Here is a 19,196-nt window from a genome sequence, read left to right as displayed (position 1 = left end):
TGTCAATCCACTGGCAATATTCTGGCTTATGTTACCCATTTATGGACAAATTCAATGGAAAAGTTCGGTAAAACACAAGCAGTTACTCTTGAAATCTCAAAGGTATTCAATTGTATTTGGCATAAAGATCTTCTAAACAAGCTTCCATCTTGTGGTTTGCCAACTGTTTTTTGTAATTAGTGATCCAGTTTTCTGTCTTCTAACTTCTCCACTAATGCTGACGTCCCCCAAGGTTCAGTACTTTCCCTCACTCTTTTCCTTTTGTATATTAATGACCTTCCATTGACCGAAAATCCTATCCATAGTTTTGCAGATGATAGCAGATTCCATTCCAATTTCCAGTTTGAGAAACCTCGCCCTGCTCAATCAGCTTCAACTTCTCGAATATCCACTACCAATTCCTTAAATGCCGATCTCCAGGTAATTCTCCAGTGGGGCAAAGATAACTTGTTTGATTTCAATCCTTCTAAAACAAAATCCTGTCCTATATCTCACAAAAAGGATTCTTCTGCTCCTATGCTTATGTTTGGTGGCACTCCGATTTCTAGGCAAGATGATTAGCATTAGCAAGGGATCATGATGCAAGAAAGCAAGCTTATATAGCATCAGCCAAAAAAAAAAAAAAAAAAAAACCCCACATCTACACACATACATACACACCCTTCTCATTTCACCCATCCACTCGCTCCAAATGTTTGTATAGTTCTGCGTTGAATCTGTTTAAGCTATCAACTTCTACAACGACAGATGGAAGTTTGTTCCAGCAATCAAACACTCGCTGGTTAAAGGCAAACTTCCACAAATCTATCCTACAACTGTCTTTCCTCAATTTGAATTTATGCCCACTCAGGCGATTATTCTGAGCAAGAGGAAGAATCCAATCAGCATTGAGCATGCCCAAACCATTCAAGGTTTTATACACATCAATAAGATCACCTCGCAGGTGCCTAGTCTCCAGACACTGTAATTTGCAAAACTTAAGCCTTTCTTCATAAGAGCAATGCTTTGTTCCATTCACTAATCTTGTTGCCCTTCTCTGTATTTGTTTCAACAGCTCTACATCCCTCTTAAAATGTGGCCTCCAGACCTGTATACAGTACTCAAGGTGTGGCCTGACCATTGCCTATACAAGGGGATAATCACCTACTTATCCTTGCTAGAAAAATTCCTGTATATCATTGACAAGACATGAGCTACTCTTGCAGACCGTCTGCACTGCTCAGAAAACTTGATATCTGCCTGAACAATAACCCTCATGTCCTTTTCACTCTCTACTACTGTCAGTGTAGTACCACACAGTTGATACATTACTCTGGGGTTACTGCTTCCCATATGCAGTACTTTACATTTGTCAATGTTAAACATCAGTTGCCACCTCTCAGATCATCTGCTCAACTTTTCTGGATCCTGTTGCATCAGCATACTGTCATTAGTGTCATTAAAAGCCCTGCCGACCTTCATATCGTCTGCAAACTTGGACATTAAGCCTGATATACCATCATCAATATCATTAATGAATGCAGAAAACAACAATGGACCCAACACTGAACCCGGGGGACTCCACTAATAACATTAGTCCATGAAGAGTCTGTTGATTACCACTCTCTGTCTTCTCCCACTCAACCATCCCTTTATCCATAGCAGCAATTTGCCTCTGATGCAACACTGCTCCAATTTGTGCAGCAATCTTCCATGTATAACAGTATCAAAAGCCTTTCTAAGATCCAAATATATGATATCAAAATTATTCTTTGCATCCAGTTCCTTTGTGACTACATCATAGTATCCAATCAAATTGGTCAGACAAGACTTCCTCTTAACAAACCCATGCTGTGTCTGAACTATAACTGAAATCTTGTCTAGATGATCCTGCAATGCTTCTTTAACCAGTGCCTCCATTAATTTCCCTGGAACAGAAGTTAAACTAACAGGTCTGTAATTATGTGTCTACCTTTGATCCTTCTTTGTGGATTGGGGTCACATTTGCACGTCTCGAGTCCATGTGTACCTCCCCTAATATATCTCTTTTGGGGATTACCCTGATATATATTTCTTTTGGAGATTACCCTGATATATGAGATATCTCTTTTGGGATTACCCTGACTTCTAATCTCTCTTGGCACAAGCACATTGCAAATATTGCTTCCTCTGCATCTAAAAAACTTAACTAAAAAATTAACTAAAAAACTTGGTTTTCTTTCGGTCTCGATGTTACGTTTCTTCCAAACAGCTGTTCACTCTGTACAAATCGCAAATCTGCCCTACCATGGAATATTGTTCCCCCATTTGAGGTGGTGCCACCTGAAACCTCTCTCAGGCTTCTAGATTCCATTCAGAAGAGGGCAGTTAGGTTAATTAATGACTCATCTCTAACAGAGTCTCTCCACTCTCTGTCTCATAGACATACTGTGTCTGCTGCATGCCTTTTCTACAGATACTTCCATGGGCACTGTTCTTCTGAATTGGCTTCTATAATTCATGCTCTCTCTTTCAAAACAGTCGAACATGTGCCGCCACCAGCCAACATCCATTTACTGTCCAACTTCAAACTCACAGAACCAACTTTTCATCTTCGTCGTTTATTCATTCATTTGCTGTTTTCTGGAACCACCTTCCTTCATACATATTTCTTGAAAATTAGTCTACACAAGTTCAAGTCTAATGTCAACAAATATCTTCTTTCATCTTCTCAACCTCCAACCCATGCATAGTACTAAATACTATAGGTTCTAATACCTCTCGTGTTTGGGGTTTTCATAAAAAAAAACCAAAAAAAAAAACCCAGAAAACTTAGCACCAAGTACACTGAGGCCTCGACTTACAATGACATCAACATCCAATATTCTCAAGAACTGATATACCTTCCATATGATCTTTTATTTTAAGGACTGATGATATTTGCAGGAACCAATATAGCTGGAAAAATACATGGGTGACAATTTTCAGATGTGTGGTGCAAGGAACATCACCCGTACGATTGTTCTCAACTAATTAGCTCTTTTTTATTGTTCAACAAACATTCTCGCATGTTACAGTACTTCGGAAAGTTTCTTTATGTTCTGTTTTATGTGCTTGTTCAGTTTGTAAGCAGTGTGTTTTTGTTAATCATAAGTAATTACAGTAATTTAATTGTGGTTAATTTTGAATTTATTAATTAAATCAATTGAAATTAAATAGTGATGACTCCTAAAGCACAAGTTTAGAATAAAATTTCTATTAAAGTGAAGCAAGAGATGATAAAAAAACATTGAGTAAAAATTAGTGCATTAATATGTGAGTATGGTTTCCTCAATCGACTATTTCTGCAATACTTAGACAAAAGGATATTCTAAAGAATGTTTTAAAGTTAGTCATGATTCCAAATCGGTACATAAGAGACTTTATTGTAGAAATGGAAAGGCTTTTGTTGATATGGATTAGGGAAAAGCAGATAAAGAGTGACACAGTGCCTAGACAATTTATCTGCGAACGTGCTAAGCAGATCTATGATGATCTGAAACTTAAAGCTCCATCAACCAGTGGCAGTGCTATGCACTTTGAAGACTATAAAGCTAGCAGAGGCCGGTTCAAGTGCTTCAAAAAAATTGCGAATACGAAAAATGTTTAAAGGCATGGAGAGGCATCCAGTGCTGATTAAAAGACAGCTGAGGCCTTATCTTCCCAAGCAGGTTTTTAACCTTGACAAAACCGGCCTCTTCTGGAAGCGAATGCCCAGGAGAACGTGCATCACTAAGGATGAGGCCAGTTTACCTGGGCATAAGTCTATGAAAGATAGGCTTACTCTCCTTTTGAGTGCCAATGCCCGTGGAGATTTCAAGCTGAAGCCTTTGCTTGTGTATCACTCTAATACCCCCAGAATATTTAAACAACAAAATGTCAACAAAGACATGCTGGGAGTGTTTTGGTGCAGTAACAAGAAGGCCTAGATTACAAGATATGTCTTCAATGAATGGGCACTTAAAGTTTTTTGACCTCTTGAGAAGAGTTAAATTGAGAAAAATTAGCTTCCTGTGAAGGCACTGCCCCTGCTAGATAATGCCCCATGCCATGGTCCCAACCTTGTTCAATCTCACAAGGGTTCAAATTTTCACTTTGTTCAAGTCAAATTTTTGTCACCCAACACCACTCCTCTTCTTTGACCAATGGACCAGCAAGTGATAGCAAACTTCAAAAAAATCTACACCACGAAAATATTCGCAAGTTGCTTTGCAGCGACCTCTGGTGAAAATGCTGTCACCCTCAACAATTTTTGGAGTCGAAGTTCAGCATCCTGGATTCTGTGAGGCTGATTGTAAGTTCTTGGAATGATGTTTCCACCAGGTGCTTAAATTCAGCCTGGAAAAATATCTGGCCTTTACTTATCCATAATGTTGACGGATTTGAAGATGATGGTGCTTTGACAAATGATATTGTCACTCTGGTAAATCAATGGGTCTGGAGGTTGACAAAGAGGATGTGGAGGACCTTATTGATGCCCATGGGTGTGAGCTAACAACAGAGGAGCTACAAGCGTTGGAGAAAATTATGGCGAGTGACACTGAAGAGGAAGAAGACACCCATCCTGTCAGCTGAGGAGTTGAAGATGTCATTTCTTGTTGGGAGCATTTAAAAGAAGTGGTAAAAAACACCCCAACATTGAAAACACTGAACTCATGATGTGCAAAATGGAAGACAAAGTCATTTCTTACTTCAGGAAGCTACAAAAAAAAAGTCGTCAAAAACAGTCCATTTTGGACAGTATCTTTGTGAGTAACAGCAAAAGACTGAAAAGACACCTGACATCTTGATATAGTCCCACCACCACTACGCTGCCATTGATTTCATCAGCTCTACACTTCAAGTCTAAGGTAAATGCTAATTTATTGTTTTTTTTTTTAATTTTTTTATTTTAAGATGTTTTATGACTATTTTATTAAGATGTTTTATCTTTATAAAACACTCATTTTTAATGTAAAAATGAAATATAACATGTAAGAAATACCTATTTTATGTGTTGCTGGGGTTGCCTGTCACGAGTTTGGAATGAATTACAGAAAATGAATGTATTATTGGTTTCAACTTAGAATATTTTTAACTTACAGTGGGTTTTGTGGAACGAGTTGCCATCGGATGTTGGGGCTCCACTGTACTTAACATTCATCTTCAAAGGGCACAGAATGATCCTCACAATTGAACAAGGCGCCTCCGTAGCCAGGTGGGAAGGGAGCAGCAGTGCGTAGCACACGCTTCTTGATTAGACCGGGGTTCGAGCCCGTCACCACCAAATACGGAGGATGCGGAAAGGTCAGGGAATGACCACTGCATATTCCGGAGCAATATGGCCTTAGTTGCTAATTCTCCTAAAAACCAAATAACAACAACAACAACAATTGAACATATAGCACAATAATGCATTTCAGCTTTATTTGATTTCGATTACTGTGTTGAAATATTCCCTTGTTATCCTATAATTTTATCATTCATTTGCTATTATGATTTTAAATTTTGTTCTCACATTCTGTGAACTGTAATTCATTAGTTTTAAAAAATATAAACTATTAAATGAAGTTTTTAAAAAGATGTTTTGCATTTCTCAGGCTGATTATTGGAAAAAATAAGGAAGTGGTATGGCTGTTAAGTGGAAGTGACTGCAAAGTACATTTATATAGAGAGGTAAGTGTGACATATATTTTTACTATTACTAGTAGCAAATGATGCAAGAAAGCACGTATAAAAAAAAAAATTTTCCATTTCAACTATCCATCCTCTCCAGCAGTTTGTTCTAATTCTTCCATGAATTTATTCAGACTATTCACTTTCTCAACATCAGATGGAAGTTTGTTCCAGCAATCAACCACCTGTTGGTGAAAGGCAAACTTCCACACATCTATTCTGCAACCATCCTTTCTCAATTTGAATTTATATCCTCTCATGTGTGTAGTCTGAGCAAGAAGAAGAATCCCATCAGCATTGATTATGCTCAATCTATTCAAAGCCTTAAACACCTCAATCATATCACCTCACAGGCGCCTAATCTCCAGATGCTGAAGTTTGCAGAACCAATCTCATTACTCTCTCTGTACCTGCTCCAGCAGCTCTACATCCTTCCTAAAATGAGGTCTTCAGTCCTGTATACAGTACTCAAGATGCATTCTAACCATTGCCTTATGCAATGGGATAATCACCTTATTCCTGCTAATAAAATTCCTGGATGAACACAATATTCAAAATTCCTGGATGAACACAAAATATGAAGTTCTCTGAGTAGTACATAGATGGTCCTGCATTACTTCTTTTATTGGTGACTCCATTATTTTCTCTGGAACAGAAATTAAGCTGTCAGGTCTGTAATTACTGAGTCCACTCTTTGATCCCACTATGTAAATTGGGGATACATACACACACACATCTCTAGTCTACAGGGACTTCCACTGAATGAAAGGATGCTCTCATAACTATTTCATAATCTCATATATAAATGACTCTCAGATATACAAGGGCTATCCCAAATGTAATGCATGTGCTCCTCACTCCATATGCAACCATGACTGAAATTTATCATGATAATAATTTAAAGTTTAATCTCAGTATTAGTGTGCTTGGAACACATTTCCTGCCTTGAATTTATTAGTATGACAAATGACAATCAAGAAAGCAAGTGTACTGAAGCTCTGGTTTTTGAAGTTGAAGAGTGGCCAGAGTCAGGATCATCTTCACAGACAAGCAGTCCTCTTTGAACTTTGCAAATCCCTGGAGAGTTTTTGAGATTACTGCTAATGAAACATCTTTAATGAAAGTTGGTTTTAACATTTTGTGGGTTTCTGTTGCACTTTTACTTAATTTGAAACAAAATCTTATGTAAATTCACTTCTCATTAAAATCACTCATTTTAAATGTGACAAAACACTTTCTATTTAATGCATACAAATTGGGCGCCTCCGTATCCAGGTGGGCAGGAGCAGAAGTGCAAAGCACACGCTTCTTGGTTAGACCGGGGTTCGACCCCATGACCACCAAATATGGAGGATGCGGAAAGGTCAGGGAATGACCACCGCATATCCCCTGAGCAATATAGCCTTAGTTGCTAATGCTCCTAAAAACCAAATAACAGCATACTAATTCAAATTGACTGGAGACAAATGGGCGATTCATGCATTACTTAGATGTTCCATTGAACATTTTACAGCAAGTTTAACCTTGCTATGCTACCACATTGCAATTTCAAGATATAATACCATCATTTTTTGAACATTTTCATCACCTCACAACCTGCAAATTTCGACAAATAGACTGCAGAAGTGCCAATGTATTATCATTATATAAAGGTAGTTCTAAGAGTGAAGTGGCTAAGTACAGACCAGTCAATCTGACTTTAGTGGTAGGAAAAATCATGGATGCAATAATCAAGAGTGCAATACAGGATTATCTAGATAAAAATGGAGTTCTGAATGAAACATGGCATAGTTTTTTTTAAAGAAAAATCATATTTGACTATTCTGTTGAAATACTTTTGACAGAGTCACTCATCAGCTGGATGCAATAAATAATTTCAACATTGCTTATTTGGATTTCAGCAAAGGATTTAACTTAGTCCTGCATGAGAGATTACTGTATAAGCTGGAACATGATAGAATCAAAGGGAGATATCCTTAGATGAATATCAGGATGGCTGCAGGGCAGGAGGCAGAGGGTTGAGATTAATGGTTATTCTTCACATTGAGCTAATGTAAGAAGTGGGGTTTCTGAAGGATCAGTACTAGGACCACTGCTGTGTTTGAGTTTCCAAAGTGACATTGATGAAGGGAGACAGGGCATGATGTCAAAATGTGCAGCTGATGTCAAGATTAGTAGAGTAGTTAAATAGCACCAAGCAGAGTTTCTTCAGGATGACTTAAATAGACTTTTCTGACCATTTTGATCAGAAAAGTGGCAGCTACATTTTAATGTAGCAAAATGCAAAGTTTTACACTTGGAGAACAGCAACCCAAAATAACTTATTAACTTAGTGAGGGGTGAACTAAAAATAGTAGAGGAAGAAAAGGAGCTGGGATTTACAGTATGGTTGGACATGAAGTTCTTTAAGCAGCGTAAACTAGTGTTGGGGAATGCCCATGGTAGGCTCTTGATGATTTATCATACATTTGCTTGTAGAGACAGGAAGGTTATGATGCCACTGTATAAGACATTTGTAAGACCATGCTTGGAATATTGTGTTCATGTAATGAGACCACAACTAAAAAAAGACATTGTTCTTCTTGCAGGGGTCCAACGATGGACAATGCACATGGTGAGATCAGCAAAAGGGCATCCATGTGAGGAAAGGCTTTAAACACTCCAGAGAAGACTTGATCAAGTGTATAAGGCTCTGTGAGGTGGAAGTAAAGTGAATAAGGGTGGAATTTTCACCTTTATATATGATTCCCGAACTAGGGGCCATAAATTCAAATTATAGGGGGGAAAGTTCAATGGTCAGTTGGATAACATGAGGAGGGAGTGGCCATTTTTTTTTGGCCAGTGCTGCAAAGCCTAGGGCCTTCTTTTACCATATGGTTAATACTAATACAACATATGCTATATCCATTTGTCAATGTGATTTAAGAAAATCAGAACGACAATGGTCCCAGGCTTGCTTAACCTCCTCTGTGACCTGATTGCAGACTAACTTATATCTACCATAGGCTTCTGTATCACCTGATAATTTATATGCTTCCCATGCATTTTTCTTCACTGCCACATGTCTCAATAGTTAATATGCCACTCATTTAGGTCTAAGCCTTGAACTGTATTTCTTAATTGGTATAAAAAGTCTAGTAGCTTCTATGATTATTTCCCTGAATGCTTCCCACTTAGAATTTGTTGTTTGTAAAAACATTAGTTAGTCTCACTGTATAGAATTTAAAAACTGTCTGAGACCATTGTAATTTCCTTTATGAAAGCAAAAACTCTTCCCCTTACCCTTATTGGTAGTCACATCTTTAAGTAAATCCCACACCAATATGCTGCGATTTTAAGTAAATCCCATATCAATATGCAACCCACAAGTTCCAGTCAATATCTGGAGTGTTAAAGTCCCCATTGTAGGACATTCTGATTAAAAAAAAAAAAAAAAAAAAATTTAGAAATTGCGAGGTTACAAATTCCAGTGAAGCATTAGCATTAATATTAGCATTAGTAGAGGCATTTGATGCAAGAAAGCAAGCTTATTTAGCATCAGCCAAAAAAAAAAAAAAAAAACCACTTCCACTTCACCCCTCTGTTCGTTCGAAATACCTGTCCAGCTGAGCCTTAAACTTATTTAGACTATCAACTTCCACGACAGGGTATGGAAGTCTGTTCCACCAACCAACCACCCGCTGGCTAAAGGCAAATTTCCGCACGTCTATCCTACATCTGTCTTTCCTCAATTTGAATTTATGCCCTCTCAGGTGATTATTCTGACCATCAGCATTGAGCATGCTCAAACCATTCAAGGCTTTATACACCTCTATCAGATCACCTCGCTGGTGCCTAGTCTCCAGACACTGTAATTTGCAAAACTTAAGCCTTTCTTCGTAAGAGCACCCCTTGTTTCATTGGTTCACTACACAAAGAAGTGCTGGATTTTCAATAGACGATCAGATCTTGGAGGCCCATGCGGAAACATTTGCTAAACAATTTGAATGCGACAATATTTTTATCAAGTTATTGAGAATTTAAAAAAATAGGAGGCAGATTTAACTCACCACTGATATAGTGAGTAACGGTTATAATGAGGAAATTTTGTTGGTCCCTTGATGCTCATTATAACCAAGTTCGACTGTATTAGACATTATTACACTGCTCATAATTAATGTGCAGTTTGCCTGATTGAGATTAGGCTCTTAAGGATCAGTCTTCAGTGTTTCCAATCCTTCAAAAACTTGTAGAGGCCGCCATCGATTTCTTGGACTGTGGGGAGCATCTGCCTGGGAAGAAAACAGTCACTAAGGGCTAGTCTGTTAGGATGGGCTATGAGCGTGGGAGCTGACCTCAGTCCGGAGCCAAACAGATGTTTGGCTCCAAGTATCTTGGCAGTGAAGGCACCATGTCTCTGATATCCCCATGATGCCTGCATTTGATGACTTGACTTAACCAACACTTCAAATTCATCAAATTTATTTACTATGCTCCTAGCATTGGTGTACATGCAAGTATACATGAACCTGTATTTTCTCTTACTTACCCTAATGCATCACATGTATTTCCTTATTCCATGATTACACATAGCACACCCTAAAATCTCTGGTACCTTGCTTTCTTGGGTGCTGTATGTTCCAATAGAAGCAGCGCAATAATCACTTTCACTTCTGCCTGTGTCAGTTGTTAATCTCTTAGTCTGTGTGTCCCCTAAGCTAGCAGCTCTCCATCCACTGCCTTGCTTGCAAATATTCTTGCACCCTTTCTATTTCAGTATATTCCATCCATGTAGAAGCAGTGTCACCTGTTAACAAGAACAGACCATGCTGAGAAAGATTCTACTCCATGAGCCTTGCACAATGTCTCCAGGGCCAAATTGATTGACAAGTTTCGTATCATGTGTTCCCCCTATTGTGTCTCAGCAGAATTGTAGGCACTTTCAAATGTAATTCTAAATTTGCTTTTTCTCAATATTGCTCTGTGCTTGTTAAGTCCTCTGTTGTTGCTGTTATTTGGTTTTTAGGAGCATCAGCAACTAAGGCCACATTGCTCCGGAAACATGTGGTGGTCATTCCCTGACCTTTCCGCATCCTCCGTATTTGGTAGTAACAGGCTCGAACCCCGGTTTAATCAAGAAGCGTGTGCTACGCACTGCTGCTCCTTCCCACCTGGCTAGGGAGCACTTCTCTGAGCAGTGGAGGCTTTTCATTGATTCATCCAAGGTCAGTTTGAAAGCAGTTTTACTCCATAATGGAAATAAGTATTCATTTATACCATTGGCCTATGCAGTTCACATGAAGGAAACGTACAAGAACCACAAGTTCTTTTGAAAAAAATATGATATCATGAACACAAATGGAATGTCTGTGCTGACCTAAAAGTTGTAGCTTTGCTGACTGAGTTGCAAGGTTGATATACTAAATACTGCTGTACACTAAATACTGCTGCCTTTTATGTGAATGACATAGCCAAGCGAAGGATTATAACTATAGGATAAAAAAAAATGGCAGACCATTCAGAAACTACACCAGCCAGAAAAATGTAGCACATCCTCCTTTGGTGGATAAGTCAAAAATCTGTTTATCTCCATTGCACACCAAGCTAAGGCGTCTCTGTAGCCAGGTGGGAAGGAGCAGCAGTGCGTAACACGCACTTCTTGATTAGACCGGGGTTCAAGCCCGTCACCACCAAATACGGAGGATGCGGAAAGGTCAGGGAATGACCACCGCATATCCCGCATAGTCACCACCAAATATGGAGGATGCGGAAAGGTCAGGGAATGACCACCGCATATCCCGGAGCAATATGGCCTTAGTTGCTAATGCTCCTAAAAACCAAATAACAAACAAACAACAAACAAAACAAACACCAAGCTAGGTTTGATAAAAATATTTGTGAAGGCGATGGACAAAAAAGGAGAAGAATTTTCTTGTTTGAGGCAAAAGTTTCCTTGAATTAGTGAGGCCAAGATAAAGAGGGAACTTTTGTGGGTCCTCAAATCAAACTGCTATTCCAAGATGAGGAATTCACTAAAAAATTAAATGCTACGGAAATAAAAGCCTGGAAGGCACTTGAAAATGTCTTCCAGAACTTTTTAAGCAATGACAAATCACAAAATTACAGTGAAACTGTGGATGAGCTAATTTTAGCATACAAAGAGTTGAGATGCAAGATGTCTTTAATGTTTCATTTCCTACATTCCCATTTAGACTTTTTCCTGAAAACATGGGAGTGGCCTCTGATGAACATGGTGAAATGTTCCACCAAGATATTTCTCAAATGGAAAAAAGATACCAGGGCAAATTGAGTACAAATACATTGGCAAACTACTGTCGGAATCTAATATGGGACACATCCAGGGCCAGCCTGAGCTACAGGCAAGCTGGGCGATCGCCTGGGGCACTGACACTTTGGGGGCACATGACGTTGGGGTGTTGAAAGTTTGAGAGGGCACATATGTTTTGGGGAAGGGGGAAAAACGAAAGATTTGGGGAAAGGTGTGGAGGCCCTTTCTCCGTCCCTTTCTTTCTCTATAATGCAGTAAACAGTCAAAAATGCATCAGCCACGTGGCATGCATCTGACATAAAGGCTCTCCGCCTTTCAAAGATTTTAGTGAAAATGGATAGAGAACTCCGAAAATTTTCTCTCACACCCCTCAGAGATGAACCGAGTTTGCGAAACAATGACAACTCCCTTGAAAGGGGCACTTTTATTGCATTCTTCCAGGCTACAATCCTATGTGCATCCCATTTCTTTCACATGAGCAGCTGAAATTTAATTATAGAAACTATTATTATTATATAAATTAAAGGTAAGTGCAACTGCAACTCGCTACTAGTATTTTGATAAATGTCCTTATAAAAAATTGACTCTTTTGTAAAATTTTTATTGTTAATATTTTAATATGACAATTAAAACATTATAAATATTCTGGTTGGTTGTCTTTTTTTGTGTTTACATTTGTCTTTTTAACTTTTCTCTAGCAAAAATAAAAATATTAGCTCAATGAAAACACCTTAAATTTTTTATATCTGGAAGAGGGTGTAGGAATACCTCCCTGCCCGGGGTGCCAGTATAACTCAAGTCGATCCTAGAGACACCATGTACAATTATAAAAGGCAAAAAATGATAAAATAAGTATTAAAATTTTTTGATAAAAGCTTAATTCTCAGTACTCACCTCTTAAAATCCATATTATCGTTTAAATTCCATAGGAAATAAAAGTGAAAGTGAATTTAAACAATAATATGAATTTTAAGAGGTGAGTACTAGGAAATAAGTTTTTGCTAAAACATATTAATGAGTTAACAGACAGTATTTTAAGCCTTGGCTATAAAATTATACAACTAAAATAAGTATTTTTTTTATCAGAGAAACATTTTTTTAAATAGAATAAGGTTAATAGACCCATTGTTCAATATTTAGTACTGTATGTAACATTTTCTTAAAATATATGAAATCTTTTTTTACTAGAAACTTAGTTTTTGACTTTAAGCTCTTCTCCCTTAAAGTTGGGTTGGTAGGTATTACAGTAATATGATTGGCATATTTGAATTCAGCAATGTCAAATCTACAAGAATCACTCTGAATTTTAACAGGGAGCAAAAAAAAACGTTTTTTTTTTTTTTTTTGCTGACCAGTTTGATCTGTGATATGGAATTTCTCTAGATAAAAAAAAGTAATGCAGTATACATGATGTTTTTGTATGATCTTTGGTGGTTCATGTTTTATTCTACAGGGTGGTCCGAAAGAAATGCCCTTTTTTTTTTTTTTTTTTTTTATTTCTCTTTATTTTACAAATTCTTGATAGTGTTTCTTATAAATTTTTAATGATTTCATTTATTATTATTTATTCATTTCTTTATTTATTCATTCATTTATTATTAAAGAAACTCATTTAAGTTTCTTTAATAAAGGAAATTGTTAAAACTGTCATGTAATGTTTAATATGTTTCTTTATGTAGCAGAATGTTAATATCTACAAAAAATGTTCAAAATCCCCCTCCTGTTGTTCAATACAAGCTTCAGTCTTTGCTATTACACTCCTACAATCCCTCATACATATTGCATTGGCAAATTTGCCCCTAATTGTTTGTTTTAATTCAGAAATTGTTCATGGTTTCATATTGTAGACAAGATCTTTTATTACATCCCACAGCTAGAAATCAAGAGGGGGATAGATCTGGTGATAATGGTGGCCACTCAGTGTAAGCACATCATCATAGCTACCTGTCTGTGAAATTGAGATTTAACCATTCTCTAATCCCATAATGGGATGGAGCACTGTCCTGTGTGATAGGGATGCAGTAGTGATGCCACAGTGCACGGGTTGTGTTAATTAGTGCTCTTCAAAGTGGTTCCAATTTATCATTTTAGATTAAATTCAAGTCGAAGTGGATCTGTTTGGTTCGGTGAGTCGACTGATGTTTATTTTATGCCTAACTTCTAAGGCGTTCTTCAGTTATGAACGATTTTAAATCTTCACCCTTATTGTTCATTCATGGCTCGTTCATAATGGCTACGCCCAATTCTGGCCATTGTTTTTAACTATCATTCTTTGCCATAGTTTTAGACCCCTTATCTTTAGATTTCTCTATCTTTTAGAGAGTTATGGATACCTTAATTAATTTCATATCAGTTGATACTGATTTTTAGTGAAATTGTATTGATTATTATGATTTTGAGGGACATATTGTTTTGACGCGAATAATAATTCATCCTTTCTTCTTCGGCCACTTTGTTTGAAATAACAAGTCACACGACCTCCAGGGAGATCGGCCATTGGTCCTCCTGAAGCCAGGAACTTAAGTTAGAACTTTTAATTAGGAACATTTATTTATTAATTATGATGTCAGTAGTGATTAATACTGATTGTCTATTGAGTTAATTAATATGTGATTATTAATTTTTGGAACATACTATTTACATAGCAGCTTTTGAAGGGGACTTTCTTTTATTGTGCATTGATACATCTGACTACTGATCCTTGGGTGACGTCAGCAGTCCTCTGTCGCCCAAGAATACAATATGCAAATTTCTTCCCATCTTTTTCAGCGCACCCTACCGACAAGAGTTGGAAACTCTTCTTTTCTGTTAATTATTTAAATTCTTCACTAGTCATTTCTGGAGATTTGACTAAAACTCAGTAGAACCATTCACACCCTGAACTTAAATATTTCATCCCGGCACAGTAAGATGGTTGAAAATAATGAAAATGCTGAAAGTTCCCAGAATGAGGTTAGCACATCTGAGAGAAACGAATCGGAGACTTCTAATTCTCTGCTTCTTAGAGTACCTGGCAAATTCTCCTCAAAGAGAAAGAAGCCCAAGAGAAGGTCCAGAGCTTGTCCTCTGTGCTCCTCTTGCTCTCCTCTTCCTGCACAGATGAATAATATTTGTATATCACCTTTCATAGACCATATTTACTCAGCTTCCACCTTGGACCAAAGAATCTCTACACCAATAGCTGCCTCCATCCTCGAATCGATGGCAAACTCCACCTCAACTGCAGCTCCAAATACTCCTGTGGCTGCTGCTCCTGAGACACGAGTCTCCTCAGGTGCTCACCAAACTCCATCAGCTCTGCCACTTCAAACTGCCCCAGCAGACTTCTTGGCTACACAACTACCATCTGCTCTGGACCAAGTGGTCTCATCTGGGATCCCACCATCCAGTATGCTTACCATTCCTGCACCACCTGTTCTGGCTGGCCCCTTTAATGAGGGAGACACCACCTCACTCCATCAGATCATCTCAGTCTTGCACAGGAACTTGGTGGTACTCCTCAACCAAGACTCCATAAGATTCATCAAAGCCACTGGAAACTATGTCCAGGAGCAGAGCTCAAGAGTAAAATGTAACTCAAGAGAGACAGCATCCATAGCAAACATGAGACCAGAAATCAGAGAATAGGAGAATACTTCGACACACTGAAGGAGAACCTCCTCGCACTCAGCAAGAGACTAAGCCAGTACAAAGAAAGTTCCCAGGGAAAATTAAACAACCGAATCTTCAATGAGGACCAAAGATCATTCTACAGGAAACTGGAAGAAGATGAGAATGCAGGAAACAGACCAACCGAGAAGAAGGCGATTGAGGAGTTCTGGGGAAATATCTGGAGCAGTTAAGTAAGACATAACAGCCGAGCCCTCTGGATAGAAGTAGAATCGAAGAAAACCAAGGACGTACAAAAGATGAGAGAGTGGGAGATTCAAGAAGTAAAACAGTCAATCAAGAACACCCACAACTGACGAACCCCAGGAATTGATAACATCCACAATTACTGGTACAAGAAGCTCATTTGCACACACAAGCACCTAGCAGAGCAGCTCACTCGAATGATAATGCAACCGGAGACAATCCCGAAGTTTCTCACTGAAGGAGTCACATATCTGAAGCCTAAAGATGAAGATGGAAGAAACCCGGTGAAATACAGGCCAATCACCTGCCTCCCAACATACAAGATCCTGACCAAGAAGATATCTGATATCTTCTTGGTCAGGATCTACAATGACCTCCACTTAGTCAGAACATAATGGCCAAACACCAGAAAGAATGCAAACAGAGGAGCAATTAACCACAGATGCCACAGTTATGGAGCAAGCCTACAAGAAGAACCGCAACCTATAGATGGCCTACTTTGATTACCACAAGGCCTTCGACTCCGTACCTCATGGCTGGTTAATAGAGACCCTGAAGATCTACAAGGTCAATCCAATAGTGACAACCTTTCTAGGAGCAACAACGGCGAAATGGAGTACCACCATTAAGGTTGAGAACATTACAACCAGACTAATCCCCATCAGAAGAGGAATCTTGCAGGGAGATGCTGTGAGCCCACTGTGGTTCTGTCTAGCACTCAACCATTCTTAATGGCAGCAAGTATGGATATAACCTCAAAGAAGGAAGAAAGAACCTGTGCACCCTCACCCACCTGATGTACATGGATGACATCAAGCTCTATGCAGCAACTACTCCGGATCACCGAAGAATTCAGCAAGGACATCAGGATGGAATTTGGTCTACACAAATGCAAGACCCATGCACTGCACCAGGGAAAATTATTCGGCCAAAACTACCAGCTGCTGACTGGTAAAGAGATCGAAGCTATGACTGAAGGAGATACCTACATATACCTAGGGATGATGCAGGCTCAGCAGTTAGAGCACAAAAAAATCAAGACGTGCCTGACTGAAAAATATCGTCAGAGACTCAGAAGCATGCTGAAAGCAAAATTGAATGGAGAGAACACAGTTAAAGTCATAAACACCAATGCAGCTCCAGTACTAACGTACTCCTTTATTATTATTATTATTATTATTAGCCATATGTTGCAAGGAAGCCTGGAGCTTATACTGCACCAGCAGAAAAAAAAAAAAAAAAAAAAATCTGAATTACCCTGAGAGAGAGAGAGAGAGAGAGAGAGAGAGAGAGAGAGAGAGAGAGAGAGAGAGAGAGAGAGTCAGAAGCAGAAGGGAATCATCAAGAAGGATAAGAATGATGACATCCAGCTCAAGGCCCTGGGTGTGCCAAGCCCATACTCACCAGATGTGAGCCCCTGGGGTTGAGGTCACAGATTTGACTAACACCAAGCTAGAGGATATCATGCGAAAGACAAGGAACAATGATGACCAAGAGCCGCCAACACCACCCAAAGTCAGCAGTGGAGAGACTAACAATAGCTCGGAAAGAGGGAGAAAAGAGCCTGATAGAGCAACAGGAAACAGCAATAGTTAACCTGAAGGATTACCTCTAGAACAACACAGCACCATTCCATCAGGCCATAAGGAAGATAGATAAGTGGTATACCCCACTCAATCTAAGCAAGGAGCCCTCTCCCACCCAGACGGCATAAGAAACAAAGCTAGAAAGATGGGCAAAGAAGATATTCCATGGCAGACACTACAGTGACCTCCATCAAGATCACATCGATAACATTGCTTCCAATGCATGGCTCACAAGTGGGACACTCTTCCCCGAGACTGAAGGATTCATGCTGGCCATCCAAGACCAGGTAATCAACACAAGAAACTATAGAAAATACATTGTGAAGGAGCCCAGAATGTCAGATGACACATGTTGACGATGCCGCCTGGCCTCAGAAACAATCCAACACATCACTGCAGGGTGCAAGGTGATCACCCAGACTGAGTACACTCATAGACACGGCCAGATAGCCTGGATAATACATCAGAAGCTAGTGAGGAAATACTAGTTGACCAAAGAAAGTGTAGCACACTATAAGTACAAACCCCAGGCAGTACTAGAGACCCCAACCAGTTATACTGGGACCGCACCATAATAATGGATGAGACCATCCCACACAAACAGACCGTACATAACCCTTGTGGATAAGATGGAAAAAGCTGCCTACCTGATTGACATAGCAGTGCCCAACACTAGCAATGTCCAGAAAACCCATGAGGAAAAAATTAGGAAGTACACGAACCTGAGACATGAGGTCAAGGAGATGTGGCATATGCAAGAAGTAACGATGACTCTGATTATCATGTCAACCACCGGTATGGTGCCAAAAACTCTACATAGCAGCCTAGCAGCAATAGGCCTCCCAGGGAACACCTACAAGGAACTCCAGAAAGTCGCAATCCTGAACACCTGTAGGATAGTCAGAGTTCCTCGACCAACAGTAACACCAGACATTAAAACCACCCTGTGTACTTGGTAGTAGTTCCCGTCATGGAGTGTAATCCCCCAATCAGGGAGAAATAATATAAGAGCAACAATAATAATAATAATAATAATAATAATCTCTTGCTTCCACAGAGTTCTGTGTCACAAAAACAGAGTACACAATGTGGAGATGGGGGGGAACCCCTGGTGCTGTCAGACAATTATTACACTTTACACTTGTCCTGTTGGGAAGTCTGCAACAAGGCTATATATAGTTAATCAACTGCTGGACAGTCTTGGAGCAGAGAGTCATAGAGTTGAACACAGAAAACAATTTTTAAAACCAAAGTGGAAACTGTGACAGAAGAAAAAAATAATTATAAGGAGATCAGCACATTAAGTTATGCCCAAGTAGCAAGGGCAAATAAATCAGTGGCTACGCAGCCAAAAGAGGTTAACAAGACAAAGCAAACACCCAGAAATAAAGAGACAAATATTGTCATACTAAAAGCAGTGCCTGACTCAGCCCACAAATCCAGTGAGGATGACACAACTAAAGCCCTACTTAAAGGACATAAAAATTAACAGTATGAGAAAAGTGAAAGAAAATGGGGTGCTACTGGAAGTAGCAAATAAAGAGGATTTAAAAAAGGTGGAGGCAATACCTGAAGTCACAAAACTTGGGCTTAAAACAGAAAAGCCAAAAGGAAAAAATCCTTGCATCTTAATTTTTGATGTACCAGAGGCAAAATTAGAAAAAGACCTAATGATGGATATATACTCTAAAAACTTCAGTAGCATAATGACAATAGTTGAATTTGCTGCTGAATTCCTTCTAAAAAGAGGAACCAAAAGCAAAAGAAATGGATTATTTAACATAATAGCAGAAATTACACCTAAAATATGGAAGGCACTGCAGGAACAACAGAGA

At 38.9% G+C, this 19,196-nt stretch overlaps 1 protein-coding gene across 5 annotated transcripts in view; it reads left to right on the top strand.

Annotated features, from left to right (window-relative positions):
- The window catches only part of LOC150089838 (KICSTOR complex protein kaptin-like), a 164,347-nt gene that overhangs the window by 86,899 nt on the left and 58,252 nt on the right, over positions 1–19,196 (top strand). For all 5 annotated transcript variants that reach the window (XM_090368853.1, XM_090368851.1, XM_090368855.1 and 2 more), the window contains one exon: positions 5,577–5,652. In XM_090368853.1, coding sequence (XP_090224979.1) covers positions 5,577–5,652 — 76 coding nt within the window. The remainder of the gene's footprint in view (positions 1–5,576; positions 5,653–19,196) is intronic.

The sequence above is a fragment of the Mastigoproctus giganteus genome, chromosome 2, assembly GCF_048544385.1.
Source record: "Mastigoproctus giganteus isolate SK-2022 chromosome 2, ASM4854438v1, whole genome shotgun sequence".
NCBI lineage: Eukaryota > Metazoa > Arthropoda > Arachnida > Uropygi > Thelyphonidae > Mastigoproctus > Mastigoproctus giganteus.
The sequence above is the reverse complement of the archived record's forward strand: the minus strand, read 5'-3'. Positions and strand labels throughout refer to the sequence as shown.